The 11,592-nt window shown below is 50.3% G+C and overlaps 1 protein-coding gene across 3 annotated transcripts in view; it reads right to left on the reverse strand.

Annotated features, from left to right (window-relative positions):
* The window catches only part of Hkdc1 (hexokinase domain containing 1), a 40,575-nt gene that overhangs the window by 27,569 nt on the left and 1,414 nt on the right, over nucleotides 1-11,592 (reverse strand). For all 3 annotated transcript variants that reach the window (NM_145419.1, XM_011243397.3, XM_006513473.4), the window contains exons 2-4: nucleotides 7,070-7,232; nucleotides 1,001-1,149; nucleotides 802-921 (exon numbers count right to left, since the gene is read on the reverse strand). In NM_145419.1, the coding sequence (NP_663394.1) occupies nucleotides 802-921; nucleotides 1,001-1,149; nucleotides 7,070-7,232 (432 nt within the window). The remainder of the gene's footprint in view (nucleotides 1-801; nucleotides 922-1,000; nucleotides 1,150-7,069; nucleotides 7,233-11,592) is intronic.

Raw genomic sequence — 11,592 nt, forward strand, 5'->3', positions numbered from 1 at the left:
CTGTCCCCTCCGTTCACACCCTGGGGTAGGGTACTTCGGGGTGTATAGAATGCACAAGTTGTAGGTCCCCCAGAACTAGCTCGGTGCTACCTTATAGGGACTTCCTGGAGAACTTAATTTCAACTTGGATAAATGGTTCTCAGGTTGAATGAACGATCATTTCTTACAAATGGCATTTCTCGTCTGAATTCACAAGGAATTACAGGCTTTTGTTCCAGATGAGAAGAGAACGTGAAGATTAACAGACTTGCCCAAGTCCATCCACCCGGTCAGGAGCAGCTAAGTCCAAGCCCACAAACTCCCCAGACACCCCTCTTCTAGTCCCCTAAGTTATGAATGAAGGAACACACAGGAACATACTCCAGGAGCTCCAATCGGACACATCGCACAACTTAGACCCATGGTCAGAGCCACAGTTGGGTTTTGTGCCACACTGCCACCGTGAGGCCACTGCAGGTCACTTCTGCCTTCATAGGCTCAGGCAACAATCGACAGAGGAAATGAAATGGCCTTTAGGTGCCAGGAGGCAGAGGCAGGGGATATCTGTGACTCTGAGGCCAGCACTGCATCTCTGGGCAACCTTGAGATGTGCACTTAGGGCCCAGTAAGCCTTCATGAGAACCACCTAAAGTGCCCATCCATCCTTTCATGCTCTGTATGTTCCGTTAAGCACAGAAACCAAGGGCCCACATCACCCCGTTCTGTCTCACATTAGCAGAAAGCAGAAAGACCGACAGACCAGAATTTCATGCATGAATGCACCTGCTCCCGCCCCTCTCCCTCCCCCATCCCTTGCCTTACCTCCTCCAACTTATTCTGTCTGCAGGGAAAAGAAAAGGTGAAGCCCAGAGGCAGCTTCTTATGTGTCAGATTTTTGGTCTTCATGAAATCTGCCAGGCAGTCGGCTACGTAGTCAAAAAGCTGCCAGAGAGAACACAGGCACAAGGCTTAGGTGCCGCCTCTCGTGGCTGGTACCCAGGTCTTCCCCTCCTGCCAGTACCTCCGTGCCATTCCCACGGGTGATTTCATTGGGCATTGGGTAGAACTGGCTCTCCATCTGAACATTTTGCTGGCCCTCTTGGGAGACTTGCACCTTCAAGACCCGAAACTTGGATCCTCCGAGATCCAGGGAAAGGAATTCCCCGTTTTCTATGAGAAATGAAAATAGTCACCATTCTGTGGAGATTCTCCTAGGTATGGTAAAAAGCCTGACATACAGCAAGCGCTGTCCAAGGTCCCAACCCCCTGCGGATTAGTGTCACCAGCCCACTAGCCTGAGGGTTGGGGATATGGTCTTCAGTCTGCTCTACACAGGAGCTGGCAGAGCTGGGATGTGAGCCCAAGTCTGCCTGATTCTGCTCCACTCGGTCATGCTGGAGAGAATGAGCAAGCTCATTGGGAAAAGGCACATGTGACCCCATTTTGTGAGCAGGACGGGGCGGGGTGGGGCTGGGCTCTGAGAATGAGCCTTAAGAGCAGAGACTATACCCAGATGCTGTCTAGGAAGAAAGCTGTTGCACCAACCACTGGGAAAACTCACATAAGGGCATGAGAGAGAGGGGGGGGGAGAGAGAGGCGCAGCGAAGAGAAGCCAGCCTCCCACAAGCCCCAGTGGGCAGCAGGGACCACATGGTTGCTTAATTTAGGGGTAAGGGCGCACAGTCTCTCCACCAGGAGCAGATGGTCCTGCATCCAAAAGCCCAAGAAGGATGCTACAAAAAGAGACACAGAATGATGCATGTGTGGGGGAGGCACCACACGCCATGACACCTATGCAGGACCCTCACCAGTGCCTTTGGTGTCTGTCACATGTATGGGAAGTTCACCTCCTAACACTAGACGTGTTTATAAAGAACTATCTGTGCCTGCAGGGTGGTCTCATAGGCCAGGCATGAGAAATCCCATGCCTGCAAACCCCAGTAGCAGGGTCTGATGTCACACCATGGCAACCTCAGTCTCCTGTACATTGAGGGGCAGCTGGACAGTCTATTGCTGTTAGTGAGCCACGAGAGGTGATGCCCAAGAAACATCTCTAGCAGACAGCAAACGCGGAGGACACGGGGAGGAGGTTCCCAGGCCCAGTTCCCCCAAAGCTGAGCACACAGAGGTCCCTGCTGTAGGATTTCCATGAGATCTGTGTGCTTCCATCTCAGTCTTTACACAACAAACACACCCGGGCTATGCTCCGGAGTTTCTCTGTTCTGGCAATCCAAGAGTTAAAAGCTGATGCTTAGCTGGCCAGAACAGTGCTGTGCAAACTGTCACACACACACACACACACACACACACACACACACACACACACACACACACGTACCTCTCTGAGAACCTGGCAGCTGAGTCAGTGGAAAGGCCTGGAACTCTGCATTCCTGGACACGCCATCCCCCCCCCCCCCCCAGCTAAGGTGTCAATCATTTATAGACCCAGCCAGAATTTTGTTTCAGTGGAAGCAAGTAGAGATTATCTCCCTAGATTAGCACTGAACTGAGCCCGAGGGAGTGGCTTAAGGTTTATGACTGGGCCAAGGAATCCAGGCACAAAATCCTATGCACTTATCACACCCGTGCACAGCGACAAGCGCTCACCCTGGTTTTTCTGAGAAGTCTTGCAAACATTCACAGGAGCACCTTACTCCATAATCAGTGCCCAAATGCCAGGGTGTGAGCCCCCTGAGGAGGTGTGAGCTCCCTGAGGAGGTGGGAACCCCTGAAAAAGCTTATCAGAAGCATGGTGCTACATCAGACAAATGCTGTGCTTGGGAAGCTTGTGGGGTCGTGTGGGGGATGGGAGTGGGGTCGCACATGATAGGCCAGAGCTCTCCAGTTCCCCACAGAGGGAGTCAGAAGCCAGGTGGAGAGGAGAGTGTTTGCCAGTGGGGGATGGGATTGAGTCACAGAAGGTGAGGCTGAGCCATAGGGCTTAAGGAAGGCAAGGGCAAATCTGATGGAGAGTTTTGAAAAAGGTCTCCAGCCAGCGGGAGTTGCCCCCTCTGCGGGATTCTAGGTGGCAAACTGAGACCTGGTTAGAGTCAGTTCCTCCCTCTGTCTAGCGTCACATCCTTATCACTGTGCAAACACCTCCCTTGCCAGTGTGACTCAAGATGTCATTTCATGGAAACCATGTGGTCTGATCCCTCTCACGTGGTATGACTCTAATCTTGGAGAAATAACTTCCTGGACCCTGGGGGTGGGGGTGGGGGGAAGGCCCTGCCCAGGTAGGACAAGAGAACAGGGTAAGGAGAATCTTTCACAACAATTATTAAGAAAATGGAGGGGGGGGCAGAGGCTGCCGAGATGGCTCAGCAGGTAAGAGCACTGACTGCTCTTCCGCAGGTCCTGAGTTCAAATCTCAGCAATCACATGGTGGCTTACAACCATCTGTAATGAGATCTGATTCCCTCTTCTGGTGTGTCTGAGGATGGCTACAGTGTACTTACATATGATAAATAAATCTTAAAAAAAAAAAGACTCATTTGGAAAAATAAAAAGGCCTTCCTCTTCAGGGGCTACCGAAAGGGCTGTTGGTAAAGTGAGGGACTGCTGCACAAGCCTAGGGACCTGAGTTCAATCCCCAGCACCTATGTAAAAAGCCAGTCACTGTGGTGCATGAGAGGAGGACCCCTGAGGTTTGTCAGACATCCATTCTAGCCAATCAGTGAACACTAGGGAAGAGACAAATACAGGGGGAAGCTATTGAGGAAGTCTCTGATGGCAACCTCTGACCTCCACACTCACACACACTCCCACACTCCCACACATGTGCACCAACACGCACACAAACATGCACAAAAGAAAAAAAAAACCTCCGGAGGTGGGGAGCAAGGGTTCCATTCCCTGAATGAAAAAATAAAATAAAAAAGGCAAAGAAAAGACCATGCATGGCTCCTCTTAGGGATGGCAGGGGAGAAGGTTTATTGTAGATAAGGGGAGAGCCCAGAGTGGCCATGACCCTGAGCCGGGCTGTGTGGGAGAGGGACAGGGGAGGGAGAGGAGAAGAGAGGCGAACCAGACGCAGCAGCCTGGAGGTCCAAAGGCACAAAGAGGGTAGGTAACCAAAACGGTTAGATTCTATAGGAAAGAGCTGCCCAGGCCCCTGGGCTGGAGAGTTCAGGAGAGGGGGCTGGGTATGCCAGCCAGGAGGGCCCTGAAACAGGTAGGGACCAAGGAATATCTGGAGAGCCTGGTGGCTAGCCCATTTAATATGGCACCTCAGCCATTCGTCCCAGGTTTGAACCCTAACATTCCCTAAGCCACTGCTGGGGCCTGTACCTCAACTCCCTTCCTATTTCCTAGTACAGTGTCTCCTACGGGAGTCTGGAGGCCAAATACAGGGATTTCTGGAGACCCACATTCCCCAGGGGAGGACATGGAAACCATGTCTAGGAACTGCCCTGGTGCGTTTGCATCTTCTGCCACAGCAAGGATGAAACCCAGGTTCTGTAGCCCTAGGGCCTGTCAACCTGGTCTTTGTGAGCTCAGTGGGCTTTAAGACTCACCCTGACCCCCACCAAGGGGTGGAGACGGAGGTCAGGGAGAGAGCCTGCTATATAAGAACAAAGAATCATACCATTACAACCACAATCTGAGATGGGTGTCACTCTTGTACTTTCTGGTGGCTGAGAAGGAGGCAGACGCTAGCTACAAAGCCCTCACTTTTAGGCCTTTGGTCCTGACAAGAAAGGCCTGTGTTAGCTTCCTTACTAAGGGGCCCAGAATCCCATGTTGCATATGGCCCCTGTGCTCATGGGCACATTGATGAGGCTGCACGCTTTCTCCTGTGGCTCTGTCTGTTGTTCGATTCGGCAAACTTGAAGACCCAGTCTTCATGGGGAGACAGCACATCCCTTGGCCTCTTCCACTGACAACCTACAAATGGGTGCCATGTTCTGACTATACTCTACTGATGCAGACTGCAGAAAAGTGGTATAGGGGTTGCCGAGGGCATCTATTAGAGACCCTGGGCCCCGTGGCTAAAGAATAGCATGGCACTGTATCAGGTAATGAGAGGTTATCAGAGGTCAACAATGCCGGGTGTGTGTCCTGGATGCAAGAGAACGAAGCTGTAGAATTTGGGAGGGAGTCTCATCTCTAAACTTTCTGAAGCAGCCCCACAGTCACCAGACTACCCAAGGTCACTTTCCCTGGCTTCAGAGCCACACCTAGCACGGGTTAGGAGGACTTAGACCTGGTGTTCCTCACCACCCCACACACGCCCCATGACTCAGGTGTCAGATGGCCCTGGATGACCTGTCAAGGACCACAGTCCCCCGAAGCACCCTCTTCTGGTGTCAGAGGCAGTGCCCAGATTTCACCGTAGGGTCACACCTCTTCAAATCACATGTTCCTCTAGGTAATACATTACCCACAAGCACCCACCTGCAAGGAAGGATGCCAGGCCTCCCCCTGCTGCTTTGACCCAAGCATTGGTCCCCAGAATCCTGTTAATCCAATTGGAGGTCCCCTAAGCTTCAGTCTTTGTTCCTTCAATAGCTCTAAGGCTTTGAGCATTGACACCCCGAAACTGGAGAAACCTCTTGCTTCACAGTCAGACACAGCAACAGCTGTCACCCCATGATGTTCTGGGAGGATCACACGCCAGAGAGACCTTAGCATTCCACAATGGCACTGTGTGCTCAAGGAAAAAACAAAACAAAACAGCTCTTCTTTTTTATCTTATGGCTTTAGCAGAACTGAAGTTGGCGCAATACTAGATGGAAGCTTAATGCCCCTCCCCTCCCCCAGAGGCTCACATCCTGATCTCTGGGTCATACGCCTATATTGGGACACATGGCAAAGGTGAATCAAGGTTATAGGTCGCAGGCAGACTCAGAATCAGCTGACCTTTACGTTGGGAGATTAGCCCAGATTATCTCAGTGGGCCTGATGTTATTATCACAGGGCCTTTAGATTTGGAAAAGAGAGGCAGAGGGCCAGAGTTGGAGAAAGCTCTGAAGACACACCGTTGGCTTGGGGATGAAAAGGGCACAGGGCAAGGAACGTGGGTGCTTCTAGATGCTGGAAAAGGCAAGAAAGCAATCTTCCCTTAACCGCTTCCAGAGTTTCCAGAAGGGATACAGCCCTGCTGACAATTTAAGTTTAGCCTAGCGAGACCCATTTCAAACTTCTGACTTTGTGAACTACAGCAGAATGTGTGCTGTGTTAACCCATGGTATTTATGGGAATGTTACCAGAGTCTCCAGGGACCACGTGTAGGAGCCACCACACATGGGCAGATCTTATGCTCAGGCAAAAATGGAACCCAGGTCCTACAGAGACTTGTTGGGGCCATCATCTGGGCCTGAGTGGACTCCTTCAGAGTTCCTGCCTCCCATCCCAAGAGCAGAAAAGCAACAGTAACCCAATACATAGGAGCTGAGAATGTGGCTCAGCTATAGGGACTTATCCAGCATGACCAAGAGCATGGCCCAGGCCCTGGGTTTGATACCCAGCCCAGCATATGGATGGACCACATCCCCCATCTGACAGATGAAGAAGTAAGACCAATGGCTGCCTGGAGTCTCTAAGGTGTGATGGAGCTGGACCTGAAGCCCAGATTCCTTGGGTGGTCACTTAGGCCATTGTACTTCCCCACACAGGTCCTCTCAGTACTTACTGTTTCTAGCCTGGAGTCTAAAGGCCACGTACCATTCATTCAACACCTGTGTCAGGGGCTAGTATTTGCTAAGTGCTCAGAACAATGTGGTAACCAAGCCCTGGCTTCTGGAGACTGTCACCCACAACTGTGACAAGTGTCCTAACAAGCCCCTATCCTAGTATGGGGACATTTCCTAGAGAGAGGCAGTGGGTGATCTCTGGGCTGCACCTGGAAAAATCAAGGTGCAAGAATGGGAGGGGGGAGAGGACTCTGCAAATGGAATGAGGATGTGGTGGGTAGAAGAAAATCTGAGGGTCTCTGATGTGGACCCCAAAAGTGTTCAGTTAGTGGGACTGGGGCAGAGGGAGGTGAGAGGTTAGAAAAAGACAGAGGCAAGCGATGGTGACTCATCAGCTAAGGGGCTGGTATGGGAATGGAGGGAAGGGCGTCTCTGTCAGCCTGAGCCCCGCTTACCTGAGCCATCTGGAATGGCCCTGACGAATGTGGGCAGCATCTTCACAGAGGCAGTGGGGTTGGTGTCCTTCCCCAAGCCTTTCTCCATCTCGGCCTGGAAGCGGGCCATGATGTCCACCAGGGTCTCATCCGAGAGCCGCATGTGATACAGGAACCTGTCCACCTGGAAGAGATGCCGGCTTGGCTAGGCTTGGCTGCTGCTGCAGGTGCTTGCCCTCACTCCCAGCTAAGGCTGTGAACTCCCAGTTCTACAGAGGAGCTGCACTCCTGGCTCTGGGGACAGCTTTGTTCTATGTGTTCCTAACCAGCACACCACCAGCAGGGAGGTGGGAGAACAGAATGGGAGATGGAGATAGCGCAGGTTGATTCCTCTGAAGGGCAAACTGAGGAAGTAGCCCCCCCCCCACAAGCCCCAGTTCAGTTGGTGTGTGGGAGTGTGCTTCCGTGTCTAATCTCCAATTCCTGGCCCTCACCATGCACCGTTCTCTCTCCGCTGTGAAGATTAGCCATACCTCAAATCTCAGGTGCCTACACTTTTCTCTGTCTGGTTTTGTTTTGTTTTTGTTGCTGTTTAAGACTGCTTCGCACTACACAGCCATGTAAACCAGGGTAGCCACAACTTGCTAAGTTGCCCTGGTAGACCTCAAACTAGTGATGCCCCTGCCTCTGTCTCCTGAGTGGGATTGCAGGTTTGTGTTGCCATGCCTGGCTTTACTGTAGAAGCTTTCTTCCATCCAATCCATTGCCCTTGGCTTTTTGGCTGCTAGGAAGCTTAGCAGGAAATTTGATTTCCAATTGCAGTCCTTCTCTAAATCTCTATTACGGTTTAAGGAGGTAGTGCCGTTATCCTAATTCAGATGTTTTGTTCTGCTTTTTGAGACAGAGGCTCACTAACTAAGTCTAATTGTTAAAGCCACACAGAGCCTGGCCTGGTGACCCATTTCTGTGATTCTTGCACATGCGTGGTAGAGGTAGGAGGATCGATCAGGAGCGCAAGCTCATCCTTGGCTACAGAGGGAGGTCTTCTTCAGCTAGGCCCAGAGGACAGAAGGATTCAATGAAGAGTCCCAAGATGGTGAAATGGCCCCCTGACTCTGGAGACTGGGGAGTAAGGGGGATGACAAAGAGAGGCCAGAAAACTATCAGAGGCCCACCAACAAAAAGAGGACAATTGAGCTTTCAGCGTATTTGGGAAGATCGGATGTAACCAGGTCATGCTTCATTAGGCCTTCCGGCTCAGCAGCTGATGACTAATTGGTTGGCACAAACTTGCACATATGGAGAAAACTGGGTAGAAAGGGCATGACCCAAGTAATTGGGGCAGAGGAAGATGGAATGCACTATGTGGGAACTCAGCTTGATCCTTTACTGCCCTGCCAAAGACCCCAGACAGAGCCTGGATTCACTGCTCAGCCACTGCTTAAGCATAAAGAACGTCTCCAGACACCCACAGACTGTGTATGTCAGGGCAGGCAGGGGGGTCACCGGTAAGCTGCCAACTAATGATCAGTTAGCATCTTGAGTTGCTCTTTTGGTGAGCATTAGTCAGGGAAGAATGTCAACTTGGGGGCGGGGTAGGGCGGGGTTGTTTTATTTTTTTGTATCTTCCTAAAGATACAAAGTAGTTAGGAGGAGCCTAAGACATGTTGGGAGAAAATTGAAAAAGCACCATTTTCAATCCAGACAGGTAATTTGAGGCATGTGTGAGCAGGACTCGCACAAGGGCGTGAGTGGCAGGAGCCCAGGCCCTCTTCCTTAGAGTCCTCCAACCAAATGGGAATAGAAGACCTGGCAAGCTTTCGAGGGACAGATGATAAGCCTTGAAGCTCAAGGCTGCTCAGTTATAGACGGAAGGAGCCTGAGGGGACCTGAAGGATCACTCAGTTCAAAGGTCTCACACATATTAGGAGCAGAGTCATAAAACAGCTTCCACACTTTGACCTCCTGATTTCACTTCTGACATTTTATTCTCAGAAAATTATCCCAAGTAGGGAGAATAATAAATATAGGCCACTGTTTGTTGTAGCAATTTTTTCCCCATCGAGGGAATTCAGTTTGTATGCTGGGTTAAATCAGGAAGCAATTTCAGGGGAGAACCTGAATATTATTGTTTTAATATTGTAATATTTTAGTGGTTGGAAAGAGTGTTTTGAACATTCCCTCATAACCAACAAGAGGGGAAACTGGAATGCCACAGGGCACACGTACTTGGTGTGCTCCGAGGAAGACATTGAAAGTTAATCACGGAGATGATGGAGACATATGTACAGAAGCAATCAGAGCTGATGCAGAATTCGTGCCAACCTAATCATAAAAGCACACCAGGAGCAGAGTGCAAGGCTGCCTACAGAGCACACAAGAGGGCTTGGGACTTGAGGGAAATTAAAGGTGTGTTCAAGTAAACATCCCCATAACTTTGCAATGTTGACACTGTGAACACACACACACACACAAACACACACATAACTTTGCAATGTTGACATACTAAACTGTGAACACACACACACACACACACACACACACACACACACACACACACACTGAAGGCCCCGTCTGCCTTGTTCTTATGAATGAACCATCTCTGAGAGTCAATGACCAGGTGCAACCCAGCTTTATCAATAGGTCAAATACATCAATATATTGAACTGGAAACGAATGTCAGACAGTGGCCTTCTTTTTGACTTCCTGTCATTCTGAGATTTCCAAACACAGTGCAAGGGTCTAATGAATAATCTTGGAAGGCAAGCATCCCAGGACCTTGACAACTCCAGGGGCAGGAAGCGTGTAAACCGTCGGACAGGAACCACTGAATTACCACACAGACAACACACTTTGCCTTTAGACGAGCTGTTTTTGGCCTGTGGAGGAATGTCCTCCAAGCTGTGAGTCAGACTGGCTACAAACCAGTCTACTCACAAGCCCAAGAGACCTGCTGGGCCCTTGATTAGGCTTGGGGGATTCATGACTTTCTTGCTTTTCACCGTGAGGGGAGGAACTCAACCCAGGTATTGACAGAGGCTCTGGAATGCCTTGTTTGAACCTGTTCCTGGGCTGGTGGACAAACATGCTCCAGCCTTATCCCAGGCTAGAACAAAAGGTGAGCCACTGTACGGAGTCGGGGGGATGAAGTGACTGCAAACTAAAGGTTTCAGTCTCAAAGATTATCCTTAGGGCTGGCCTCTCCGCCCAGCTGGGAGAAACAGCAATGAGTTCTGAAACAGGGCTGCAAAGGACTTTACACCCCTCAAGCAGTCAGCAGAGGGGGTTCTGGGAATCTAGTCCAACAAATGACAGAATGAAAAGCTGTCAAAGCAAATGGGTTTCTACTCTCCGGCTTGCCCTGGCTCTCATGGACTGCAGACAGGCGGCGTTTACCCACTAGCAAAGAAGGGGCTACAAGGGGGCCATACTTCTTCTTTCAAAGTTTGAAAAGCATTTAGAAGGCTAGAGGAGGCATCTGCCAGTTTCAGTGTACTGTTAGTGCCCGGGTGACCTTGGCAGAGTCTGGTTGCCCAGAGGACTCCTGTTGTCAATGGAGATGCTACATCCTCCTCCTTGCAGCTGTCAGCAGCCAGTGAGTGTGACCAGGGACACAGGCTGCACTCATTTTAGCTGCCAGGAGATAATCCTGGTCTCATCAGTCAACTAGAGCCCATCTTGATTTTGTAGCTGGGGCAAAGTAGCCAAAAAACTCTGACCTATTAATAGGACAATAGGACATGCTGAAAATTACAACTGTGTTAAAATGTACATGCCAGCCATGCCGAGTAGGTTGTAATTCCAGGCACTTGGGAGACTGAGATTGTAGTCTCAGACCAGAGTGGGCCATATAAGACCCTGTGTCAAAATCATAAAATAAACCCCAGGTTTTCTCTTGGTGCCTTTATTTCCATTTGATTTCAAACACATGAATAATCGGATGCACTTTTAAAAGTTCTCTTTCTAGCCGGGCGTGGTGGCACACGCCTTTAATCTTAGCACTTGGGAGGCAGAAGCAGGCAGATTTCTGAGTTCGAGGCCACCCTGGTCTACAAAGTGAGTTCCAGGACAGCCAGGGCTATACAAAGAAACCCTGTCTCGAAAAACCAACCAAACAAACAAACAAAAAGATCTCTTTCTTTATAAACGACTCACCTTCGTCGTGGCCTTGCCCCTAAATGGCCCTGAATTGGGCACAAAGTTCCTAGAACTTTTTGAAGACTTCCAATTTCCCATATTTGCCAAGAGGCTCTGACTGAAAGCCGGGACGAGGGACAATGAGCAATGTGGGACACTTACTACCTCTTCCTCCCTGAGACATTCACTGGTATTGGCTCCCTGTATCTTTTCCAATAAAGTCTCTTAAATACTTTTTCCTTTCCTGCTGGGGCTTGAACCCAGGACGTTATAGAAGCTAGGTAAGCACTCTAGAGCTGCCCTCCCCACCCCTGCCCCAGTGCCTTAATTCCTTTTGCTGTTGAGAGGGAGTCTGTTGGGTCTGTCAGCGTAGACTGGGCCAGACACCTCAGCTTCAGAGTCCTTAC

This window comes from Mus musculus, chromosome 10 (assembly GCF_000001635.26).
Source record: "Mus musculus strain C57BL/6J chromosome 10, GRCm38.p6 C57BL/6J".
Classification (NCBI taxonomy): Eukaryota; Metazoa; Chordata; class Mammalia; order Rodentia; family Muridae; genus Mus; species Mus musculus.